The sequence below is a fragment of the Rhinolophus sinicus genome, chromosome 2 (genome assembly GCF_057876585.1).
Source record: "Rhinolophus sinicus isolate RSI-liver-muscle chromosome 2, RSI-T2T, whole genome shotgun sequence".
NCBI lineage: Eukaryota > Metazoa > Chordata > Mammalia > Chiroptera > Rhinolophidae > Rhinolophus > Rhinolophus sinicus.
In genome coordinates, this window is record NC_142502.1 from 128,115,683 (window position 1) to 128,142,510 (window position 26,828).

At 44.9% G+C, this 26,828-nt stretch overlaps 1 protein-coding gene and 1 pseudogene across 1 annotated transcript; one reads left to right on the forward strand and one right to left on the reverse strand.

Moving 5' to 3' along the window:
• Positions 1-12,471: 12,471 nt before the first annotated feature.
• Positions 12,472-17,057, reverse strand: GNLY (granulysin). Its single transcript, XM_019714531.3, has 5 exons — positions 16,535-17,057; positions 15,477-15,580; positions 14,909-15,004; positions 13,645-13,819; positions 12,472-12,673 (listed from the first exon to the last, which is right to left on the reverse strand). Exons 1-5 carry the CDS (start codon positions 16,584-16,586, stop codon positions 12,663-12,665), a joined length of 438 nt encoding a protein of 145 aa, XP_019570090.2. The 5' UTR covers positions 16,587-17,057; the 3' UTR covers positions 12,472-12,662.
• Positions 17,058-23,623: 6,566 nt separating this feature from the next.
• On the forward strand, positions 23,624-24,738 carry LOC109436167 (putative G protein-coupled receptor 160; annotated as a pseudogene).
• The last annotated feature ends 2,090 nt before the right edge of the window (positions 24,739-26,828 follow it).

Sequence of the window (26,828 nt, forward strand, 5' to 3'; positions counted from 1 at the left end):
GTCCCTTCGATGTGGTTTCTGTGTCCTTTTGTAATGTGCTCATCATTTTTGAGCACTTTTTTCTAATACTACACAATCTTCCAACCTCGTTTATATTTTCCCTGTTCCAGCCCTAGAATCAGCCATTCCTCCATGGAGCACTGATTCCTTTTATTAGAGAATGCTACTTAGAAGCCAGGATCTAGGAGCTAGTGTGCTCATGGCTACTGGGGTGTCATTATTTCTAGTTTTTCTCAGAGGAAAAAAGCTAGAAAATTTATGTCTATAGGCACATACACATACATACACACCTCTATCTATTTCTATTTCTGTATCTAAACACCTATATGTATAAAGCCATGAATTCACACCAAATCCTCTGATCCCAATCCAACTCTACACGATGTATTCTAACCCTCCCCTTTCCATTTTTATTATTCCAGTTTCAACAGTGAAAACCTAGTTTTCACTATCGATAATATATTTATTTATTTGCTTAATCATGGAATACTCTTGAAATATTTTCAGGATTTGTGTGCCTTTTTCTTTTTCTTTTTTTTTTTTTAATTAAATTTATTGGGGTGACAATTGTTAGTAAAATTACATAGATTTCAGGTGTACAATTCTGTATTACATCATCTATAAATCCCATTGTGTGTTCACCACCCAGAGTCAGTTCTCCTTCCATCACCATATATTCGATCCCCCTTACCCTCATCTCCCACCCCCCACCCCCCGCCCCCCTTACCCTCTGGCAACCACTAAACTATTGTCTGTGTCTATGTTGTGTGCCTTTTTCAAAAAGTGTGTGCTATTTTAGTCAAATAATGAAATGCTAAGGATTCAATGTTACAGTTAAAGGTGAGGCAAGACAACCTAATGTTTAAGAGGGTGAACTCTGGACGTAGGCAATTATTTAGTGTTTCTGAATCTCATCTTCCTTATATATAAAACAGGGATAATAATATTTAGCTCATAAGATTGTTGTGAGAATAAAAAAGATAATGTATGTAAAGTGCTTAGCACATAGGAAGCCCTGGATAAATACTAGACATTTTATTAGCTATTAATTAAGAAATAAAACAAAATTTTTCTATTGGTATCTAATTGTTTTTATGAAAAGTTGACCCATAATAATACCAGTTGATATGAGGGAAATAAGAAAGAGGTTGGATGCTTTGAGGTTTGTCATAAAAATTTTTTTCCTATACTTGTAATGAAACAGTTAATTTTCCTCCAGTAAGTGGCAAAACTTGTACCACTGACTTTGAGTCAGGTTTCTAATCAACCTTGGTAATAAAGTCATCACAGGAGAGCCCCAAGCCAGCTGGAGACAGGAAACAACTTTGGAATTGATAGCCACATACAAAATGTGAGAAATAATCCACAACTTTGAAAAAGGAAAGAAAGGGCGGCCCATTTGCTCAGTAGTTACAGCACAGTGGTCATAACACCAAAGTCGCTGGTTGGATTCCCACATGGGCCAGTGAGCTGCACCCTCCACAACTAAATTGAAAAAAAAAACGACTTGACATGAAGCTGATGGTCCTGGAAAAACACACTGTACCCCCAATATTCCCCAATACCCCAATATTCCCCAATAAAGAAAGAAAAAAACGTCCCACATCTAAGCACACTTGTGAAGGACCAGCAGGGAATTCACGCAAGTCTGCCCACACCAGGCCCAGGCCACAGAACACCTGCTCCCCCAGGTGGGTGCCAGTGAGGTCCCCTGGACCTCCGAATGAACGTCTTCTCTGGGGTGGGAATATGGGGGAATATGGGGGGGGCGAGTGGGACAGGACTTACTGAATGTCCCACAGCCGGGCAAGGAGCTGAGCAGTTTCTCAGGTGTCTGTCCTTTTGTACTCTGAGGTCCCAAGGAACTTACAAATGGACATGAACCCTCTGTGCACCCTCACTGCCTCGGGCTAGAGTCTCTGTCTGAGGCAAGAAACAGATCCACTCTAGATGGCGGAAGAAGGGTTGGAGAAGGAGGGCGGGACCCCACAGTGGAGTCCTGTGGTAATGCAACCACAGAACGAGACATGCAGACTTCAGGAAATCAAGGAGGCTACAGGGAGTCACTGTCTCCCATCACCCTGCTAGCGCTACCTGTCCAGCTCCCTTAGTGGCAGAAGAGGGCAAGAGATGGCCTGGGCTGTAATCCTAGATCTGCTAATTCATAGCTGTAGACCTTGACCAAGTTATGTGCCCTCTCTGTGCCTCAGCTTCCTCACCTGGGGGTCTTGGGTTTTCATGAGAACTACCTGACATAATATTGTAAAGCACTTAGAAGTGAGCCTACCATATAGAGAATGCTCAACAAAAGATAGTTTTTATTTTTATTGCTACAATTATTATTACTTTCATTTTCATTGATGGCTTCATTATGATATCCGGTCTCCCGTATCTCCTACTTGCTTACAGCCATTATGGCTATCCCAGCTCCAAGACTGTAACTATTAGCAGCCTCCTCCCTTTGGGTCTTTTATTAATAGTTCCAATTCCAGAGCAAGGCCTCTCATCACTGCGCCCCAGGCCACAGGCTGGGCTCCACCCATATGGATGGACTCCTCCCTGATCCGGTCAGATTTGGCTGGTCCCAAGGCCATGAAGGCAGCCCGCTCCATGGCCAGGGGTTCTTTCCCAGGGGTAGGCAGCCAGAAATAGATCAGTAACATCTTAACCTGTGAAACATCTAGATGTTTCACATTAATGTTTCACATTAAGATGTGAAACATCTTTTAAAGATATGTACGTGCTATTGTGAATAAAATATAAATTCATCTAAAGGTGTTATTGAACATAGTAACCTCCTTAATTATTATTAATAATATTTCTATTTTATATAACAATATTTAATTAATACTTACATAATATTTATTGTTATGATAAATATTATCTTAGTTAATTAATATAACAAAAGGTATAAAATTTATTGTGTGGTCTCCATAGAATGTTTTGACAGTAAAGTATCTTCATCCCCTGTACTACATTGGACTGTTTCAAAATCACCTTCAAAGGAGCTGACTGAGCTTTAAATCCCTGGACCAGCCCACACTCCCACCCCACCCCTTCACCTGCGGTCCCACTGGCCTGGGGTCCACACCCCTCCCCACCCTTGGCTTATGCCCCAGCACCCAGCCTGCAGTATCTGGGTAGAGTTAGAGTGACAGCCACTGCCTGGGGGATTCTTATTTTTAGGGGCACCTGTAGGTGTTCTCCTTGAGCATCGTCCCCACTCCCAACCAAAGCATCTCTTTGAGTGGGAATGACCTGGGCATCCAGTGGGGGAGGGGCATCCAACGATGACTGAGGAGACAGTGAGATTCCGGTCCTCAGGGGGACAATAGACGGATCACGGCCTCTAAGGCAGACACATAAGGCAGGCACGTGGGGTGAGTCTTGTGCATGGAGACAGGAGCCCACCTCCAGGCTTGGGGCTCCAAGGGTGTGGGAAAGAGCAGGTGCCCAACTGCTGGAACAGGGGCCAAGTCTGCAGCAAGGCAGAGTGATGGCTCCAACTTTGTCTGGGGTACAGCCTACAGAGGAGAATTGTCATTAACTATGGACAACTGCAATTCTGATCACCTCATCCTCTGCCTAAAATTCTTCACTGGCTCCCCAGCACCTTCTAGGTAACTCCCCATCCGCACAGCACAGCTTCCACCATGCTAGACTCACAGGCGAGTTGTCTCAGCAGAGCATTGCAAGAGTCTTGCAAGGAACGTGTTGTTGGTCCTGTGTGTCAGATACGGAGGCCAAAGAGACAAAGGCTCGCCAAGATCAACATCTATCGAGCAGCAGCATCAGAATGAAACCTACCCTGTCTGGGGCCCTGAGCTATGTGGCCTGGGGCTCTACCCATACGGATAGACCCTCCCTAGGATAGACCCTCCCTAGGCCAAGGCAGGACGCTAAGGAAGCCTCAGAACTTCATCGGGCTGTATCCCCTGATGGGTGTTGCTGGGGAGGAAGGTGGGCCCCACAGGCAGTGATTCTGCTTCTGGGAGAAGTTTCTCACTGAAGCTTGGTTATTGACCACAAAAGGGCACAGAGGGAATGCTCTGGGCTGAGAATTGTTCTGTATCTTTATAGGGATGGTGGTTACTCCCTGTTGTCAAAATTCACCCAATGGAGTACTTCATTGTACATCAATTATAATCAATTAAAAAAAAAAAAAGAAGAATAGTGGGTGGGAGGAACTTCACTGACTGGAGGCTGCTAGGTCCCTGAGAGCCATGGCTCCCGAGGGTGAGATGTCTGGGTACTCTGAGCCCCTCTGTTCCCAGTTGGTAGTTCCAGATGAGCACAGCATCTTCCGAGAAGGTAGTTCCGGGCAGGTTAGCAAAGCATCCTTTATGCTGAGGGTCCCTCAAGGTGGGTGGCCAATCCTGAAGTGGCACAATCTTCAGTCCCTAAAAAAATACTTTCATTCATCAAATGAAACTGATACATACAGCAGAAGAGGGCTCCCAAGTGGTCAACCGGGTCCGGAGCTCAAAAAAAGTGTGTAAAATGAAAGCAATATCCATCCCACTAAGCCTCATTCACAGCCCTGACATATCTCTGGGGATGTCCCTAGCATTCCTGGCAGCATACTTCACCTTTCTTCCCCACTCAACGCATCATATCACACAGTGACATTATTTCAGAGTTAACCTTGAAGCTTTTTTTAAAAATAAGTCACCCACAAATTCTGGGACTTTAGCTCTGAGTAGTGACACATCTGTGCAGCCCCTCAACTCTGACCTTCATTCACACTGTGCCACAGAGTACTGTGGTTGACAGCATTGCCCCCAGGACAGGGACCATTTCCTGCTGGCCCACAGGAGGTACTCTTGAGGTCTGTTGAGTAAACCCCAAAGTTCTCAGCCTGAGTATACAGGAAAGCACATTCTACTTAGGTGCAGGCAAGCCCCTAGATCCAGGAAGCTTTAGTTCCTGGTTGCTGTCACCGAAATGTCTTCCAACTTGAAAGTACTACAAGGATAGCACCTACCTGTCATTAGAAGCTGGGCTGGACATTTGGCACTATTCAGCCACACAGCATCTAAAATCACTCTAATTTCCTCTGGGGAACAATCTGGGACCTACCGTGAAAAGTCTGGGTAGACAGTAAGCCATCCAGGCATGTATCCTCCCACTTCATAAGCCAAAAGAGTCACTGAGATCTCCTGCAGCCTGACTTCCCTCTCACCACCTTAGAATAACCAAAGGCAGGCATCTGATCTAAGCTTAGCCAGTTGCTTTCCTGGGAATTTGGCTTTGGAGCAAGAAACACAAGGACAGAGGAATGGGGGAAGTTCTTGCATCCCCATGACTATAACTGAGCAAGATCGTGGAGCTGTCCCTTCTTCCAAGACCCTCTGAGCTGCCTTGCTCCTGTCTGTTCAAGCTTAGTTCTAAGCTTTCCCTTCCACCCTGTGGCGTCTGTGGCCACCTAATCACTTCCTGCTTCTTAAATTAGCCTGAGTCAGTTTGGGTTGCTTGCCATCCATGAATCTGGCTAATACACCATCTCATCCCAAAGAAAAGAAATTCCGCATTTCCCCTCCCTAGGGAAGTCCAGAGTGAAATCCCAAGGCCAAAGGTGACCCTTCTACCTCTGGGGAATGAACTTCCCAAGATTCTTAACCAAAAAGCAAAGAAGCTTATATGATTTGCTACCTCTAACCATCTTCCAGCTCACAGCTTCTGAGCAGAGCATAGAAAACTTGAGTTCACTTGACAAAGTCAGGCTACCTGTTACGAAAAGGGAAGGGCGGCGTGGAATTTCAAGTGCTTATTCAACTCGCAAGGAAAGCCTAGTGATTACCTACTCTCTGTTGCACCATTCCTCAGATCTGTGCTGGGAACGTTGCAGGGTCAAGCTCACTGCATCCTAGGATGGAAGAAACAGTCAACGTGGTCAATTTCCTTGTTTTTCCGTCTCTAACCATCTCCAGTTGTATTCAGAGCATTCTGGTCCTGCTGTTCCTCAAGGACACATGCCAAGGTTACTTACTATGACCGACATTTACCCCCAAGTTATAAGGGAACCCAAACCTCATCCCTCGCGAAAGGCAGCATTGCGTGGAGGTACACGGTCCAGACTGCCTGGCTTCAAATCCCAAATCTGCAAGGCTGTGGGACCTTGGACACATCATTTAATCTCTCTCTGCCTCAGCCTCCACATTTGTAAAATGTGGCTTCAGAGTCAATATGGGGAAAGCATTTAGAATTGGAAACACACTTATTTCACATCATTGTCTTCCCAACGTTGCCATGACATCAGACCACTAAATAAGCGACTAAACATTGAGCAGCTTACTGAAGCTGTATGTCCTGCCTTCTCTAGTTTATTTGAAGTTAAACTTGTCATATGAAGACATTCAAGGAAGTTTTACTACCAGCATAACAGCATGAGACTGTGTGAGAGGAAGAAACTTTCCTCTACTCTCCTAGGTTACTTCTGCTGTTCTAATCATCAAATAGACACAAGGCAGAATAACAAGAGAAAAAGACCAAATTTAATTACCTGTGTACATATGGGAACCCCACATACATAAGATGCAGAGACCCCACATAACACGAGAGGTTCAGATATAGAAAGGGAAAATGAGGGATACGAGGTCTGACAATCATGTTCACGAACGCATCCTAGAAAAAGTGCTACATACCTCACTGCTGAATATCACTATGGTCACCTTCAAAGTACTCCCCTTGGGAAACTGTGCACTGACGCCAATGCCTAGTCCACTCTTCAAAGCAATTTTGGAACTCTTTTTCTGGAATGGCCATCAGAGCTGTCGTCGTATTATCCTTGATGTCCTGAATGTCATCAAAACGTCTTCCTTTCAATATTTCCTTTAGCTTCAGGTAAATACAGAAGTCATTGGGGCCAGATCAGGTGAGTAGGGAGGGTGTTCCAATACAGTGATTTGTTTACTGGCTAAAAACTCCCTTACAGACAGTGCCGTGTGAGCTGGTACATTGTCGTGATGCAAGAGCCATGAATTGTTGGCAAAAAGTTGAGGTCGTTTTTGTCTAACTTTCTCACACAGTTTTTCAGAATTTCCAAATAGTAAACTTGGTTAACTATTTGTCCAGTTGGTACAAATTCCTAATGAATAATCCCTCTGATATAAAAAAAGGTTAGCAACATTGTTTTGACTCTTGATTTGGACTGACGGAACTTTTCTGGTCGTGGAGAATTGGCTGACTTCCATTGTGCACTTTGACGCTTTGTTTCAGGGTCGTATTGGTACACCCATGTTTCATCACCAGTGATAACACGGCCCAAAACATCATCTTGCCTCTTCAAAAGGTCTTGGCAAACCTTTGCTTTTGTTCATCAGTGAGCCCCTTCGGGACTATTTTTGCACACACCTTTCTCATGCCAAGATTTTCAGTTAAGATTTTCCTGTTTCTCTACTGATGTTTACTTGGTCTGCTATGCTTCTCACAGTCAGCCGACAATTTTGACGCACAATTCGACGAATTTTTGCAATGTTTGCATCAGTTCTGCTCGTTACTGACCACCCTGCCCTCTCTTCATCAGTGACACATTTTCTCCCCTCAGAAAAACGTTTAATCCATTTGTACACTGCTGTTTTCTTCATGGCATTATCCCCATACACTTGGACTAACATGTCCCTGATTTCACTTTCACTCTTGCCAAGTTTAACTAGAAATTGAATGTTTGTTCGTTGCTTTAATTCAAGCTCAGACATTCTCCTGGTGGCACACAAAAACACGCAACAACAATAATGAACGCCACTCAGCAAGACACCACCACATGTGAACATGAACACAACTGTGAGACACTGATATACAAGGTTATGAAACCTTACCGAGCTGTTTGTACAGTGCTGCCAATGTAAGCGCATGCTGGCGAGTTTGCGAACTTAATTGTCAGACTTCGTACTGTATGATTCCACTTATACCAGTATAAGACGTCTTGAGTAATCAAATTCATAGAGACAGAAAGTAGACTGGTAATTGCCAGGGACTGTGGAGAAGGGAAAAGGAGAGTTGTTTAACGAGTAGGGGGTTTCAGGTTTACAAGATTAAAAAGTTCTACATATCTGTTTCAAAACAATACTGGATACTGCTAAACTGAAATGGTTACAGTGGTAAAGTTTATGTTATGTGTTTTTTTACCACAATTTTAAAAATACTTTTCTCTGATAAAATGAGGTAATTTAGCTTGCAACTCAATCACACAAGTGCTTTTCCTTGAGATAAACATGAAACCTCTATATGCAGATGTGTTTTATGCATACTTCATATTTCATCACACAGAATACTAAAAACACATGTACTACTCAAGGGACGCAATGTAATAAAATTAATAATTTTTACTTCTAATAGAGATTTAGTGTGCTAGGTAAATTTAAGGTGACCTTATTATGATGTTTTCAGGCTGTAAGTAGCCTGAGGCAGGTGTCTTATTTTATTTGCATCTATCACAGAGTCGGAACTTTGTCCAGAGTTCTGTGAAGAGACACTGGAGGGTTCTCCCAAGAAAGTAGGGAGATGTGGTTTGCATTTTTAAAAGAGCCCTTTGACTGCTGTTTGGAGAAAGGGATGTGAGGGAACAAAGGCAGAAAGAAGTCTGAAGACCACTTGGGAGACAGTTGCAGCGACCTGACCCGGGCTGCCTAAGGTAGTTTGGACTAAAATGGGGTAATTCCAAATTCCTAAGAGAGAGAGTCACGTGCTCTAGCTTGGGTCAGGGGTCAATGAAGTGGCCAGGAGGGAGGGAGTCACATGACACAGCTTGGCATCCAAGGGCTGCCCAAGTGGGTGAGAGAGGTAATGTTAGAGAACTGAAAAGAAACTGGAGATGAGCAGTTTCATCTCAAAAGCAGTCTGTATTATGAAGCCGATCCACTCATGCTCCCTTCCGAGAGGTTACCAGAAGTTGGCTTGGTCCTCTGTCCTTTACTTGTTTATCTCTAAGAGTGAGTCTAATCCCTAATACTCCCACCTTTAGAAGTCCATGCTGACCCTCCTTGGGGCCCTGGTCCCACCCTCTCCCTTCTCAAGGCCTCCTCTATGCTGTTCTCCCAGCTCTGTCCTGCACGATCAGCCATTCCCATCAGCGTGGAAACACCTTAAACACAGACCCCACCTCCATCTCCACTTGGCCTCCAGCTCTGCCCCATTTCTCTCCAGCCCTTTGCAGTAAACGCTTAATAAAGTTGTGGATACCTGTTCACATCACATCTTCTCTGACTCCAGTGGGATGTTGTCCTTCCTAGCCACAGAAAAAACTCTTATCAGGGTCACCAAGACCCAAAGGCACACAAAGCCAGTGGCCAATCCTCTGTCCTTTGCTTTCTTGACCTCCCAGCAGCACTTTGTTCTCCTGGCTCCTTCGCCCCATGCCTAGTTTTCCTCCTGTCTCATTGGCTCATTTTCCTAGTCTCCTTATTGGTGCCTCCTCCATTACCTCCCAGGCCTCCACAGGTTGAGTAGCTGGTGTGTCCTGGCTGTGTCCTTCTGCACTCACTCCTAGGCCATCTCATCCGATTCAAGGACTTCGGTGCGGACCGTGGCCCAGTCGCCTCTCCCGCTCAATGTGTTTGACGTCTCTAATTGGCATCTGACAGATAAGCTTCACCTGGACGTAGCAGAACTCTTCCTTATTCCCTCCAAATCCACCCACCCAATGTCTTCCTCACCTCCATCCCTGTTACCACCATCTATCCATTTGCTGAGGTTGGATTACTATAAATCATTTACTTCTATTTTAAAATAATTTCAAATTGAGAGAAAAGTTGCAAGTGTGTATTTCCTTACAAGGACACTCATATAAACCTAGTACAACCATCAAAATCAGAAAATTAACATTGAGGGACAGCCGGATGGCTCAGATGGTTAGAGCACGAGCTCTCAACAACAAGGTTGCCAGTTCAATTCCCACATGGGATGGTGGGCTGCGCCCCCTGCAACTAAGATTGAAAACAGTGACTGAACTTTGAGCTGAGCTGGGCCCTCCACAACTAGACTGAAGGACAATGACTTGGAGCTGATGGGCCCTGGAGAAACACAGTGTACCCCAATATTCCCTAATAAAAAAAATATTAAAAAAAAGAAAGTTAACATTGACACAATATTACCATCATCAGTTCATAGATTGCCCCCAATAATGTCCTTTGTACATCCAGATCCAAACCCACAGACAGGTGTGCCTGCATTACATAGGCGTTTGGTGATTGCGACACCATGGAGCCAAGGACATGTGGTTTGGATTTTCTCTCTCTCTTTTTTCTGTTCCTTTTGCCTTGAAAACTCTATGAAGAGACAGCCCAAAATGAAATATGAGATAGTGCTGAAAGATGAGTCTCCCAGGTCAGAAAGCCCTCAAAGTTCCTGGAGAGGCTGAGCAGGGCTGTGGGGGACAGGACAGAGTGGACGTCACTCATTCGTGACGGAACTGAAGTCAGAATTGACTCAACGGTACTTGACACACATCCAGACTAGGACCCTGTGTTGCAATTACATCCATGTATCTCTTTAGCTTCCTTTGATCTGGAACAGTTCTTCAATCTTTCCTTGTCTTTCGTGACCTTGGCATTTTTGAAGAGTATAGGCCAGCTACTATGTAGAATGTCAGTTTGAGTTTGAGGTTTGCTTGTGATTTATGCATTTTTAGCAGAAATAGCAGAAAAATGCTGTTATGTTCCTCTCAGTGAATTTTATCATGCGGCCCGTGATGTTGCTGTGTCCCATTAATAGTGACATTAACTTTCATCCTCTGTCTGCAGGTTTCTCCACTGTCAAGTTAACTAATCATGGAATTTATTAATTAATATCAAATCAGTAAGTATTTTGAGAGGGTATACTTTGCAACTGTGTCTACATTTACTAGTTGGCATTCTACTGTAAGGTAACACTTTCCTTTTATTTATTTATTAAGTCACTATTTATATCTATATGAACTCATGGATTCTAATTTACTCAATCGATTATAATCTGTTACTGTCATTGACTATTTTTCCGGATTTTACCATTGGGAGTGCCTTTGAGTGGTTTTTTGATTGAACCTGAGTGATACACCATTGCCGCTGTGGTTGCCAGCACCTATTTTTCCCCCTCTTCCAGCGACAATCTCTCCCAGATTTTCATGTCCATTCTCAACCAAATGATTAGGGTGACATGGAACCCACTTCAGTCTCAGGAGTGTGCCCTGCCTTGTCTTATGCTAATCAGTGTATCCCAGGCCCCTGGACCTAGTGACTGGTTGAAGTGGTGAGGCACCTGACCTATTCAGGCCAATGAGAACTGAGGAAAAATCTGATGGGGCTTCCGGGAAAGAAGCTTCTTTTCTCTTCCAAGGCAGCTACTGGAAGAGAAGCTACCAGAAAACTCTCTCTCCCTCCTGATGAACTCTACTGAATAGATGTACAGTTGTGACCTGATCAGCCATTTCTGCTGCCAAGAAGAACGCTAGCCTGAAGTCAATTTCAGTGTGGAGGTGGGAAGAAATGAGAGAATAGCAGAGAAAAAGGGCTAGAGCTCTAGTGACACCACAAATTTCTGGATCATTCTATCTATGTCTGAAGCTATCTATGGACTGGCCAATTATTTGAGTCAAAAAAGTAACTTTGTTATTTAAACTAGAATGAGCTAAGACAGAAGTTGCTTAAAACCAAAAGAGGGCCGGCCCCCGGCCCGGTGGCTCAGGCGGTTAGAGCTCCATGCTCCTACCTCCGAAGGCTGCCGGTTCGATTCCCACATGGGCCAGTGGGCTCTCAACCACAACTCCTTGAGTCCTGCAAGGGATGGTGAGCTCCGCCCCCTGCAACTAAGATTGAACACGGCACCTTGAGCTGAGCTGCCACTGAGCTCCCAGATGGCTCAGTTGGTTGGAATGCATCCTCTCAACCACAAGGTTGCCGGTTCGACTCCCTCAAGGGATGGTGGGCTGCGCCCCCTGCAACTAGAAAACGGCAGCTGGACCTGGAGCTGAGCTGCGCCCTCCACAGCTAAGACTGAAAAGACAACAACTTGAAGCTGAACAGCAACCTCCACAACTAAGATTGAAAGAACAACAACTTGACTTGGAAAAAAGGCCTGGAAGTACACACTCTTCCCCAATAAAGTCCTGTTCCCCTTCCCCAATAAAATATTTGGGGGAAAAACCAAAAGAATCCTAAGTAATACACTCACCCAAAACAGCAAAAGAAGGCTGGCTGCTGAAAGAAGCAAAAGGGCGAAAGGATGGGTTTCTGTTCCTTATGACCAAAAGAACTCTAACAAACCTTTCTGGTCTCCCCAGCCATTCTTAGAGCATCTGGGGATATACTTGCTGTGTACCCTAGCTTCTGTAGTAACATGTGGCTCTAGTGCGTGCTCAAACATGTGTGAGAGCAGCTAAGGTTGTCTTGTTCACCACTAGACCCCTGGCATCTAGAAAAGTGTGGGGGACATAGGACAAACATTTCCCAAATGAATGTATAAGTCACCCAAGCTTGCCTCCAAGCCCCTCCTCTCAAGTCCACCAAAGGAAAAGAAACTGCATTAAAAGCTTGCATGACATTTTTTTACTCCTAAGAGAGGAAGGCAGTGGAGGAGGGAGGTGCGAGAAACTGGAGGCGGACTCTGGATTTAGGGAGGGAGGAGCTGGCCTCGAGTGCTGAAGTTCTTGTGCTTTCTCCCCTCACGGTGGGCTCAGGGGCCTCAGAGGCTCAGATGAAACCTGGAGTGGAGAGAAGAGCTGGCTGTGAGATGTGTGGGGTCTACAGGGGAAATGGGGAGTCAGAGCCCCTGTACCTGCTGAACACACGAGTGACATCCTGGAAGCCAGTCAGGAGCCTGTGCATGTATAGAACTTTGGAGATAAAAGCCACAGGCTCTAATGACAGGAAATAATGGGACTGCACACTAAGGAGCAAGCCTGGACCTGCCAGCATCAAGTGCCGCAGCATCAGTGAGGGTGAGAGGAGCTGCTAGTGCCAGTCACAGGTCCATCTCCTGCAGCTGCAGCCTGTTCTCTCTGGGCACAGCCTGGTCAGCTCTGGAGGGAGAAGCCAGGACAGCTCTCCCCACCCAGCAGGATTCCTGAGCCGAGCTCTCAGCATGCTAGTGTCATCCAAACAGGATGGAGCCTCGGTTTCTGTCCCCAAGGATCTGTGCTGCTCTGGGGATTGGAGTTTGATCGGGGCTCTGATGTCTCTTGTATATCACAGTCTAAGGCCATTTCCTTGCTGTCAAACTTTTTATACATGATGAGCTTATTCAGTCTTCATTCCAACCTCAGAAATAGGGATTATTATCCTCCCTTCACAAATGAGAAAATTCGAGCTCAGAGAAGTTAAGTTACTTGCCCTGGGTCACACAGTGGAGGAGAGATGGAGACCTGATTGTACCCCAGGATTACCTGAGGTAAAAAGCCTCCAAAATCTTATGAGTGTTTCTTAAAGCTCTTAATGAGTATTTCTCAAACGTTTCTAACTAAAGCCCACCTACCCAACTTCTCCACACTTTCTCATGTTGGAAGTGAGGGGAGTAATGTACCACAACAAGGAAGCTTGCAGGGACACATATGAGCTGCTTATGAAGTTCTCTATAACAGATACATTTTTGTGTTTTTAAACCATGTCACACATGCTTGAGGAGGCTCTCTGGGGTCCTCCAGGAATGAGTCCCTGCTGTCACCTTGGTACTCACCTGCTTGAGGTTTGCACATCTTGATGTCCACACAGATGTCATGGGGGCTTTTGCCCGCCATGATGTCCTGGGAAACACGATGAAAACCTGTCTTCATGATCATCTTACAAAGGCCTCTCAGGAGACACACCTTGATCTTCTTGCACACCTGGGATGCAGCCTGGGCAATGTCGTCCTGCAGTGGCAGCGCCATGGTGAAACACGGGAATTCGGTGAGCTCTGCCCAGCTTTGCCACCCTGCGGGCCCCAGCTGCTCTGGGCCCTGGGCAGCTCTGGCATGGGAGTGCTGGGTGCGAAGAGCTGGTGCCAGGTGGGCATCGGAGCAGCGAATAGAGAGACAAGGCCCAACTCCACTCCCAATGCTAAAGGCCCTGGCCCAAGCCTGGCCAGCAGGGACTTTTGAGAAGACAGTTGACCCTGCCAGGGTCTCAGGCTTCTGTACACCCACCCCGTGTCTTCTGTATGGAGAATGATGCCCATGAATGGCTTCTAAACCCACATGAAAGCCTCTGCCTGTATAGCTTCCTGGGTCCAGGGCCTGACTAGATGGGTTCTCCACCTACAGGAGGTATGTGAGAAAGGTTAGGAGGGGATCAGAGCTTGGAGCCTTGGCACATTCGATTTTAAAATACCTTCTACTGCCATCCCAGTGGAGAAGGATACATCTGAGTACCCAGGGCTGAAGGTGGGCCCTGTAGTGCCAAGATGCTGAGCGGGTTGGGGGATCAACGGAGAGGGAAGGAGAGAGGGAGGGTGAGACAATGGTTCTTGATAGTGATACATCCACTTATTCAGCATTTACTCAGTGCCTGACATGGAGCTGAGCACATCCCACCTTTCCGCTCCTTAAAAGGCCTAGGTAACTTGCCATGTGGAAATTATTATCCATCCCATTCCATAGATAAGAAAACTGAGGGTCAGAACACGTTAATGACTTGTCAGGCCATGCAGCTAGGAAATGGCAGATCCAGAATTTACCAGTACTTAAACCCCCTGGAACCAGCCTCTCAAAACTCTGCCCTGAGAATTGGACAGAAACCATGCACATTCTTCCTCCCACTTTCACACCCCCAGAGTGTCAGTTTCCCAGGATTCTTTGAAGTCCATCCACAGACGAATGAGAGGGCCCCCAGGTCCCCTGCTGAGAAGCTCTGGCCCAACAGGGATCAGCAGGCCTCCAGTGTCCCCCTCTGGGGCGGCTGTGCTGCGTGCCCCAGGCCACCCACTCCATTGACCAGCAGACCAAAGGGTCTAATACCCTTACCTTGTTAGGCGACTTTCCCACCATTTCCTCCAGCTTCTGGATTATCTTCCGGCAGGCCTTACAGTGGATACGCTCCTTTGTGATCAGCCGGTCACCCTGTCAGGAAAGGAAGCCCCTCGAGATAGTCTCTCCAACACCCCAAGGACCCTGGGAAGGACTGCAGGAAGGGGCCTTTGGACGCTTCCATGGCCGGCAGGATCGTCTATGACCTTTGTGTCCTTAAAGGCCTGGACTAGACTGGCCGGTCCCTGACCATCGTCCTGCTAGTCTTGGAGGGGCTGGGAGACCCCGGAACCTGCCCCTCACCCACAGCACCAATCCAGTCCTGCATGGACTCCTCTTCTGTTCTTCAGTCAGACCCCAGAGGACCCTCTTGGGGAAGGCCCAGCCCGACTAATGCAGCTCCCCACCCGCACGAGGCATGAGTGTGAACAAAAGCAGCCTCTTCAGCTCCCAGCCTCTCCTTCCCCTCTGCCTGTCCAGTAAACACCTCCAGCCCTTGCCCTGGCACCTTCCAGGGAGAAGAGAAAGGAGAGAGGCTGTGGGAGGTGAGCAGGAAGCCATGTACCTGGGGCTCCTCCTGGGTCAGGCCCTGGCTGGATTGCTCTCTGCTGTACAAGTCGGCTATCGCCAGGTCATAGCTCTCAGAGGTCAGACTAGAAAAGGCCAGACCTGGGGAAGAAACAGCATCAGCATCCCTCCACAGATGGGAAGAAAGAGAAAAGTTCATTTTCCTGGCTGGTGGGCAGTCCAGGAGGTGCCCAGGGCCCAAGACAGGAGTGGGGCCTTGTGAGGTGTCTAGGAGGCCCTCTCCTCCCACTCTGCCCTGGGACTGCTCTGATCCACTCGCAGAGAAACAAACAAACCCATGCTCTCAAGTTCCTTCTGGAAAGCCAGGAGGAAAACACTGCCCCCCTCTTCCTTATTCTCATGCACCCACCCACCTCTCTGTCTCTCTGTCTCTCTGTCTCTCTGTCTCTCTGTCTCTCTGTCTCTCTCTCTCTCTGTCTCTCTCTCTCTCACACACACACACACACACACACACACACACACACACACACACAGAACTGGGCCTGGATCTAAAATGAAACTTCCCTCATCTTCCTTCAAGAGATTGTCTACCTTTTTCCTTCCAAAAACTGTCAGGTGGCCCAACTCCACCCATTCTCCCTTCCAGAAGAATCCTTACCCTCAGCTAAGCCCTTGGCGATTACAATGACCTCAGGGCCTGGGAGAGAAGAGGAGTGTACAGAACAAGAAGTGAGGTTTGAACAGTGAGAGGTCCCCATTCGCTCACAAGCCCTGTCCTAATCCTAGCCAGTGTGGGCCAGAAGAAGGATCAGACCCTCTGATGAGGACCAAAGACCTTCATAAGACAGATGAAGAGTCAGAGGCCCAGGGAGGAAAAGGGGGGCCCCAGGCCACACAGCACGACCAACAGAGTTGGTACTAGAGCCCTAGCCAGGGCTCACGTCCTTCCCCCTGCCTGGCTCTAGCCATTTGCCAGGTCACTGACAGGCTGGGGTTACACCTGGCTCTGAGAGAAAGGCTTTCATGGTGATGGTGAGAAAGCTGGTGAGAGGGTAGGGGAGCTATCAGGATCTACACTGAGGGGACTGTCCTTACCTGGGGCGCCCAGGAGCATGGAGGCAAGGAGCAGGAGGGCCCCGGAGGTCATGGTGGGCAGCTACTGACGTGCTCTCCACACCTGTTTTATGGAGGCTGGGAACCCAGCAGTCTGACCTTGACAGGTCCTTCTCCTCTGGTAGCCACCTCCCCTCGCACTGGGTTTACCACAAACACTAACAACAGTTTGTGAAGAAGTTGAGGGAGAAGTGTTAGCTCAGAGGTTCCACATTGCCCGTCATCCAACCCCCCACACACACTGTTGTAGTTTTCCAAGCTGAGTGTGTAATAGAAGGCAGCATTGCTGAGATGTGGTAATAGAAGGAAAAATCCCTGCAACCGAGGGGTCAGGTAGAGCCATCGGCTCCATAAGCATCCCAACCCCTCTGCTCCTTCCCCTCCCTCCTCTCCCCTCCTCTCCCTAGAGTCCTGTTTCCACATCAGTTCTCTACTCAGATGCTTGCTCCCCACCCCCCAGCCATTTAATCTAACAGCACTAGCAGGTTCAGAAAAAGGTCCTCAGTGTAAATCCTGACAGCTCTTTGCAGCCCTGCTTTCTCAGGCTTGGGGAACCCCAAGTATGAGTGCCACAGGCACCCCAGGTCCTCCAGCCCCTCACCACTGTTACAGAGGCTCAGTCTTTCACTCCGAGCCAGGTTCAGCGCCAGCCTTTCAGTGACCTGGTCAATGGGGAGAGCCAGCCAGGGGGAAGGAAGTGAGCTCTGGCTCAGGCTCTCATCCCAACTCCTGGGCTACTGACTTTCATCTGTCTCATAAAGGTTGTTGGCACCCATCTGTAATAAAAATACAGGCTGTCCAGGGAAATTTGAATATCAGATATATGATAAATAAGTTTTTAGTATAAGTATGTCCCAAATATAGCATAGGATATACTTATACTAAAAATTATTTACCGTTTACTTGAAATATTTGATAAATAGAGCATCCTATAATTGGTCCAACTCCTGCCTGGCTCAGATGAGGAAACTGAGGTCTCAGAGGGAGGGACTGACCTAAGCCACACGGCCTGCTGGAGGCATTGCCATGAGTAGAACCTGGCTTCTACCTGCTTTGAGGTCTTTCACCGCCAGCTGCTGAGATGGCAGAGACACCCAGCCAGAACCAGTTGGCACCCTCCGTTCAGCACCTCCCACCCCATCCCCCTTCAGTGTCATGGCTAATGACTCCACCTCATCCACCTCCCCAGGAGTCCCATCATGGCTGAGTCCTTACCTCCTGCCCAGCCTTCTTGTCTAAAACATTGCATCTTTCCTGAGCCCATTCATGGCCCTGCTCTCTACTCAGCTTTGGTGAAAAGGGAAGAGGATGGAGTCCTAAGGCAGACAGGCCTCTTATAAACTTGGGAACCTTAAGCAAGATACTCCATCTCTCGGATTCCCAGTTCCCTTATCTGTAAAATGGGTGCAATGTCGCCTGCCCATAAGGCTCCAAGGCAGCCTGTTTGTACATGTGAGGAAGCTTTGCAGCCTCACATGGGCTGGGCAAATGCAGGCTGTTATCATGGCTCAGCATTCCCCCCAGTGTCTTCTGTGAAGGCTGGGTCTGTGGGAGGTTAAAAGGTGCTGTCAGGCAGTGGAGAGGGGGATCCCTGTCCTCATGTGGAAATGCTGGACTAGCAGGATTCACCAGGGACTTCTCAGCACCTTGAACTTACCAGTATATGTTGTGGATCTCTGAAACTGAATTCTCAGCTTTTTCCAAACGTCTTTGGCCACAAAATCCTTTTGGTTAAGGAGTTCCTTGAACGACTGAGTGACAAAAGCAGATGTGGGCACCTTCTCAGGTGGTACAACCAAGACAGTTACTGGCCTAGTACCTTCTGGGGCCTGACTGTCAGCTGTCATAGAAACAAAACACAGACACACCTCCCCAGAATCAGACTGGGGCCCTCCTCATTCTCACTTCCTTTCCTGCTCAATGAGAGCAGAGTCGAGAGTTGGGGAAAGCAGGTTTGCTGCACCCCATGATGTGTCAGACTGAACCGAGAAGGGTGGGGGTCACCCTGAATCCTTTCTGGCTGTTCACCCAACCCCAGGGAGGCAGACACACACACTCACCACACACACTCACACACTCACATCACTCACTTATACACTGTCACTTTAACTCACAGTCACACACTCTTCAGAGTATTCACAAATTCACACACACTCATACTCAGACATACATATACTGTCAAACACAAATTCACACACACTCAAATACACACACCCAAACCCCCACAAACTTACATTCACATACTAACTCACAGTCACACACTCTCAAACACACAAATTCACACACACACACACTCATGCACAAACACACCACCTTTATTTCTGCTCTTTGTGGAAGCCACTGAATGCCATACTAAGGAAAATTGAATTTAAGCATTGTAAGTACTTTTTTGTCTCTAATTTTTATTTTTTATTGAAAAAAAATTAATCATATAAGTAAGAAGAAATAAATGAAGTCACTTATAAGCTCACCAAATAGATATAAGCTTGTTAAACATTTACAGGAATATCCATTTACACTTTTAAATGCATATATTTATAAATACACATATTTTATGCATAATTACATACCATAAAAAAACTATTTTTAAACAGCTTTTTAAATTTAACAAAATATAAGGAACATCTTTCCATGTCAATAAATTTAGATTTCCTTCATCATTTCCACTGGTTGCCTAATTTTGTACTTTAGGGATGAGCCACAACTGGAGTCCTTTGATTCTGGGACGCATGTGTCTACTTTGATGCTTCCACTTGCACAGCAGGGGCTAGGAAAGCCCTCTGATGGCTCATGCAATAGTCCAGGTGACTGATAGGAACACTTGTTCAGACAGGGTGCCTCCTAATCTCAAGACGGCTGCTGTAGCTCCTCCAGACCTCAGGGCCTCATCCCGGGTGAAAAATCATAAAGAGTGAATCAGGGAGGGGTGGTACTAATACAAGAAAAGCAAAGCTTTCCTAGAAATCTTCAGCTTAGATTTCATTGGTACACCTCAGTAGCTACCCCCAAGTGCAATGGGCTATAGGGAAGGGAGTCTTTTACTGGACTTTTGTTGCAACTTTGAACAAAATTGAGATTCTGCCAGGAAGGAGAAGAAAGAATGGGAATCAGGTAGGCAATAGCTGAGGCCTTCTTGCTAAAAGGCATTTTGAAGGAAGAATTGATAGGACCTTGTAGCTAGTTGGATACAGGAAGTAAAGTGGAAGCAAAAGTTTGACAATATTTGGGGCCTGGGAGGCTGAGGGACTGGTTGTGAAGCAGGCAAGTTAGGAAAAGGAGCATGTGTGTGAAAAGCTGAGTTTGAGGTGTTGCACTCGTGTCCCCCTATGTGTGAGCTGCTTGAGAGAAGGTTCGCCTTGCGATCAGGATCTCGCATCAGGCCTAGAACATCCCTCATCCCTCAGACCAAATGGTCAGCTGATATCCGACTCAGTTCACCTCGTACGAGGAAACCAGGATTCAGAGAGGTCTAGTGTGTTGCCCAAGAACACACTTCTCCAAGAGAATAGGTCTGGGGACTTGAACCCAGGCCCATCTGACTCCAGGCCCCAAGTTTCTGCCCCGCTCCACACTGTTCGTATCTCTACGTTTCCAGTGCAGAGCTGCGACTCCCCTGGCGGCCACTCAGACACTGCTCCCCCTCTTCTCAGCAGGCCGCCTCTACTCTACCCACTTGTAGAGACTTTGGTCTAATGTGTGAAGACCACATTCATTAATTAAAGGGAAAACGCCCCCAGAAGATGACTCACGTTTCTTTGTTGTGGGAAAAGGCCCCCAGAAGATGGGGGCCCCCAACAAACCTCCTTTGTTGTGGGGTATTCAATAAGACCAGATATTCCATAAGTCCTTGCCTGGGGCTTTGAGGAGTACAGGACTCATTTCAAGTAGTTAGTCGCAGGCCTCTACCCAGGCCTCAAGGGTCCCATGTCAAGAGCACGTGGGTAGATCCTACTGTCTTCCTATTCGTGGGCTCCATGGACTGGTCCATTGCAAGGCGTGCCCAGAACCCCAGGAGTTCCTATCTGAAGGTTATTGCTTTCTGTATCTTCTTCAAGAATCCTTTGCTCTCTCCAAGGTGATAAAGATAGGCTTTTCTTTTCTTCTAGGAATTTTATAGTTTTAACTTTTATATTTAGGTCTATTTGAGGTTCCATTATTTCAGAATCAATTAGTGAAAATATTTTCCTTTTTCCATTGAATTTTTTACCTATGAATTGTTTTGGCACCTTGGTCAGAAATCCACTGACAGCATAAACATGAGTCTATTTGTGGGGCGCTGAATGGCTCAGTTGGTTAGAGCACGAGCTCTCAACGACTTGGTTGCCAGTTCAATTCCCACATGGGATGGTGGGCTGCGCCCCCTGCAACTAAGATTGAAAAGGGCCACTGGACTTGGAGCTGAGCTGCACCCTCCACAACTAGATTGAAGGACAATGACTTGGAGCTGATGGGCCCTGGAGAAACACACAGTTCCCCAATATTCCCCAATTGAAAAAAAAAAAAAAAGGAATGAAGTAATGATACATGCTACAATAGGGGCAAACCAATATGGGCAAACCTTGAAAGTATTATGGTAAGTCCCTATATGAGCCCTTTCAGAAGAGCACCTGGGACTCCAGCCACCCTTCATCTCACTCAGCCACAATCTCTGCTGGTTTTCACAGCCAGAAGTTGTGGGGACTTCTCTTCCTGGCACTGGAACCCTACACTGGGTAGCCTGGTGTGGGCCTGGGACCCCTCATTCCTCAGTGGAGAACCTCCACCATACCTGGATGTGGGACTAGCCCATTCCATATTTCCACCCCTCCTACCAGTCTCAAAGTGGCTTCTTCTGTATATTGTTAGTTGTAGGACTTCTCTTCAGCTAGACTTCAGATGATTCTTAATGATGGTTGTTCTGTATTTTAGTTGTAATTTTTATGTGGCCATGAGAGGCAAGCATAGTATTTACCTACTCTGCCATCTTGAGTGGAAATATTGTATTTTCAGTCTATAATTTGCAAATGTAATTTTATTCTATTAAAAATAGCAACTTTTCTATTTCCACTTATGACTACAAATTGAGTTTAATATTTTTCCTTTTTTTTTTAAGATTTTATTGGGGAAGGGGAACAGGACTTTATTGGGGAACAGTGTGTACTTCCAGACCTTTTTTCCAAGTCAAGTTGTTGTTCTTTCAATCTTAGTTGTGGAGGGCACAGCTCAGCCCCAGGTCCAGTTGCCATTGCTAGTTGCAGGGGGCGCAGCCCACCATCCCTTGTGGGAGTCGAACTGGCAACCTTGTGGTTGAGAGGACGCATTCCAAACAACTGGGCCATCCGGGAGCTCAGTGGCAGCTCAGCTCAAGGTGCCATGTTCAATTTTAGTTGCAGGGACCAGAGCCCACCATCCCTTGCAGGACTCAAGGAGTTGAACTGGCAACCTTGTAGTTGAGAGCCCACTGGCCCATGTGGGAATCGAACCGTCAGCCTTCGGAGTTAGGAGCATGGATCTCTGACCACCTGAGCCACCGGGCCAGCCCCTCCCTTTTTTTTTTTTACTGTTAAATTTATTTTGGAGGAATTGTCTTTTTGTATCCCATGCCCATTATCTACTGGACTCTACTTTTTTTTCCATTTGTAAGAATTTTTTATATAACAAATATATTAATGGTGTGATATATTTGCTCCAAATATTTTGTCACTTCTTGGTTAACCTTTATATTTTAGTATTTTTTTATGTATAGAAATTTTTCATTTTCTGTAGTCAAATATGTCTCTTTCCTTATGAGATCTTTTTTCAGTTTAGACAGTTTTCATTACCCCCTTTTCCCTAGAAAATATATTTTTTTACAGATATATGTGTGTGTGTGTGTGTGTGTGTTATATATATATATATATATATATATATATATATATATATATATATATATACACATATATATGTAACACTTTAATCCTCTGGAACTTGTTTTTATAAGGTATGGTGGGATTAATACAAATTGGTTGTTACAAAACAGTCATAGGGATGTAAAGTACAACATAGAGAATATAGTCAACAATGTTGCAACAACTATGTACAGTGCCAGGTAGGTACTAGTCTAACCAGGGGTATCTGTGCATAAATAATATAAATGTCTAACCACTATGCTGTACACCTGAAATTAATACAAGATAATTTTGAATGTCAACTATAACTGAAAAAAGTAAATAATTTTTAAAAAAAGGTATGGGGGATCAAAATGTATTATTTTCAAAATATGATGCACTTCATCTAAAACTGTTCATTGTGTGTTTCTCCCTCCTCCTCTCTACTGATTTGAAATGATTTTTTTATTATATATTAAGGTATATGTAATAAGATCAAATTCTGGGCTTTCTAGTCTGTCTCATCCACCTGAATATCCAGTGTTCTATTGTTTACTGCAGTTTTCTTTTTCAGATTTTCCTTTGATGTTACTGCACATTAAATCTATACTTTAGATATTTTATACACTGTAATACATTATATACGTATACTTTACATACTAACTACTAAAGATAATACTTTAGAAATTATTTTGATAAATAAAATATCACACTGTAATTCTCATTTTAAATTTTGTTAGAACTGATCATTAACATGGGAAAAATTTGTCACTTTTCCAACCATGAGCGTAATTTTCTGTTTTTACAAAGTCATCTTTTATGTCTCTCAAAAAAAAAGTTAAAAAAAAAAAATGTTTTAGGAAGAACTCTGAAGCGCAGAGACACCGAGCGCCAGCGCGAGCCGCGGGGCAGGGTGGCCTGGGGAGCTGGTGGCCGCGAGCCCGCGCACGGACAGCCAGTGGACCAAGGTGCAGCAGGGAGGAAACGCGCTCGCTCTGTGGCGCACTTGCGCACATGACGGGGAGCTTATCCACATGGCACTTGGTACAGCAAAATGAAACGCAAGGAATCACAAGTAAGGTAATTGAAAGCAGAAAACTGAAATAAAATAGAAAGATCATCAGCCAAGAAAGACCCGTGGAGAAAGCAGAGGATGAAGCTAAAGGGAAGCAGGGTTTTTTCATGATGTATTTCGGCTGGCCGCCTGAAATTTAACTAAAAAATCACTGCTCTTTCTTCAGAGAACTGCTGTGTGCAGTTTCAGTTATGGGACGCAAACCAGCCCCCTCCATGGTAAGGGTCTGCTGCTATTCTTGGTTATACTTGGGAAAATATTATTAAACATTTTCACGCTTGGAATAAGAAGAAAACACACCAATCAAAATTGTAGGAATATTTTGCATTTCACTGGCATTCATCGATCTTTTTCTTTTGCTAAACATTTCCATTATATCCTATTTCAGGGATTTTGTCCTCTTAGGCATTAGGTTTGCTAAGTACTACCACATCTGCCTATTTAATCAAACTATTTCCTTTACTTAGGGCTTTTTGCATTATCCAGTTTTCTGATAGCTTGTATAGATTATTACCTAATTTCTCTAAAATCACCAAGTTTCCATTTTGCTGTCAAAATTATTTTTATTTCTTTAATTTTAATTTGGATTTCGGTCCTTGTTTATGGGTTCATGTTTTGGGAGACCCAACCTGAAGGCACAGAATGTTTGTTTTTATCAATGCCTCTTTTACATCAGCGCTCAGGATGACTGCCTGTCATTTTCCATGGTGATGACTTTATTTATGGCTTTTATACCCTCTGGTCAGAAGTCATGACCTTGGTACAAGCTTTTAGGGTAGCTAGATGAATGAGATTATCCTCTATTTTCCCTTTTCACCCCACTCCAGTTATAATGTGAGCTCTAAAAAATACTCTTGCCCAAGCTCGTAGTGTATTTTCTTGGTACCTAGTTACCATTTGTATTACTTCAAATAATCATCCTTTTACTTAAAGTACATCCTTCAGTGTATTTTGAAATGAACATTCCCTGGTTGTACTTTATCAATAGTTTTCTCATTGCTACAGTTGATTGCTTTAATTGTCACAAACTTAATTTAAGAGATATCACATTTCTTGTGGTTCCATTTGTCAGCTGGAAATGCTATTTCATTCCCTTACAATTCATAGTTTTGAGCACATTGAAAATCCTATATCAATAATAATAATCTGTTAATGTTTTAACAATTTACTTTTTACAGTTTAATCAAAACTTACAACTACAATAAGAATCTAATTTTTAAAATGAGAAAGAATGATAACTCAGGACATATAAAAATTGAACTGAACTAATGCTTTCCCTTAAATTTATACCTTTTCATAATGTATCTCTTGGGGCTATGATACTATTGATTAGATAGTGTTTTCTTTTAAAAACAAAATAATTCCAAAGGAAGTGTTTATAACCTGTTCGGGAACATTGTATATTACAAATGTTAATTTGTTATTAACACAAAAGTGAAATGAATTAACATTTGGCTATACTAATCTTTGTTATCCAAAAAAACTACTGGATGCAAACTTAAGTAACTGAAATTCACTCCCAATTTTAAGATACAAACTCAAATAAACATTTTTTATTAGTATCAAATTTAAAAAAAAAAACACAAAAAAATACAAGAACTCTCAGCAGCAGCTTGCCACCCAAAGCATAAATGTTGGAGAGGAAAGCAAGGTGAAGAAAAAGACCTTCAAGTGGCTACTGTCGTTAAACTCTCTCACTATTTCTCCATCCTTTTAGCTGGAGGGTTGGGAAGTTCCACTTGCACTTCCCAGAACTCATTGCAACTTGGATCTGGATGAGAAATCAGGTTCTACAATTAGACGCACTCACATGGGATTTGGGAGAGTGACCCCAAGGCCATTTTTCTGTCCCCTTACTGTTTTTGCTGGCAAGCAAAGTCATGAAAATGCGAGGTTTAGGGGCAGGAGCATTTCCAGTACCAAAAGGCTTTAGTTTGGCTTAAGCTAGCTCATGGCCCTCTCCATCTTCAAAGCCAGCAATTGCAGATCAAGTCTTTCTGATGTTTTGAATCTCCCTGAAGTCCCTTGTGCCTCATCTTCCGATCTCCCACGCCACACACACATAGTCACATAGATACACAGGCCATCCTGCCTGTTAAAGGAGATCCCCCTCCTTGCTTTATCATGCATGAGTTTATGATTTAAACTTTTCTTTATGAGCAGCATAAGAAAGTTGAATTTTTTTTTTTTTTAGTTATGAAAAGCATGAGGAAAACAAATAGAAGCCCCACTTTCCCATTATTTCATAGTCTCTCTCCTCAGAGGAAACTACGGTTAAAACTTTCTTTTTCGTCTTTCGATACAAGCATACAAATACATATACATTGCTCCATTCTTAATTATGAAAGGTAAAACATATTCAGAAGTGTGCACAGAACAAAATGGACAACTCAATGGTTCATTCTAGAGCAAACATCCATGTAACCACCACCCAGGCCAAGAATCCCGCCAGCATCCCAGAAGCCCTTTCCATCTCCCTTCTCTGCTGCCCGAAGGTAATACTACCCTGACCTGAATGATAATCACATCCTTGTTTTTCTCTATAGCTTTACCATCTAAGCACATACTCTTCAACGCAGTAGTTCTGTTTTCTCTGGTTTTGAAATATATGTAAGTAGAATCATACAGAATGGAGTTTCGTGTGTCTGACTTCTTTGGATCAGCATGAGATTCATCCATGTTATTGCGTGTGTGAAAAGTTTAGTCTTTTCCATTGCTGAGCAGTATTTTATTGTGTGAATAATTTATAATTTATCAACTCTCCTGTTCATAGATGTTTGTGTTGTCATCTGTTTTGACCTGCTATACACACTAATTCTCTTCGTTTTTTCCAAATTTGTTCAGGTGTAATTAAAGTGCACTTGCCTGCACACATCTAAAGTGTACAACTTTACGAGTTTTGACACATGTGAAACCATCACAGCAGTCAGGAAAGCGAACATACCATCACCTCCTTGTGTCCTTTTGGACAGATGGATGGAGTTGGTCTGCATGGACGAAATGAAGGAAGGAAACCCACGTGATGGATGAAATGGATGGATGAGTGACTAGAAAGAGGCTTGCATGGTATAGTTTCCTCTCACAATTTTGGATGTACCTCCCTGGATACCTTCTACAAACAGATGTTACAGAGACAGTTCATGTATCAGCTGACTCGAAGGGCCCATTCTGGTGCTTAGTCGTCTCCTGACCGTGGACGCTTGACTGGCTGTTGAGAAATGACAGGCGTGCCTGCTTTGTGTCTTAAGCAGAAGCCCCTGAATGCACCACTGTGGCCAACTAATGACAGATCAAATGGTGAGGACTGACTCTCGAACCTCTCCTTGGCGATCAGAGCTAACCACATGGCCAACGC

Coding starts and splice junctions, on each gene's coding strand:
- GNLY (XM_019714531.3), bottom strand. CDS start 16,586: ATGACCTCCGGGGCCCTCCTGCTCCTTGCCTCCATGCTCCTGGGCGCC. Junction 15,581..16,534: donor CATGCTCCTGGGCGCCCCAG/GTAAGGACAGTC, acceptor TTTCTTCCCCAG/GTCTGGCCTTTTCTAGTCTG. Junction 13,820..14,908: donor TGGGAAAGTCGCCTAACAAG/GTAAGGGTATTA, acceptor CTGCCACTGCAG/GACGACATTGCCCAGGCTGC.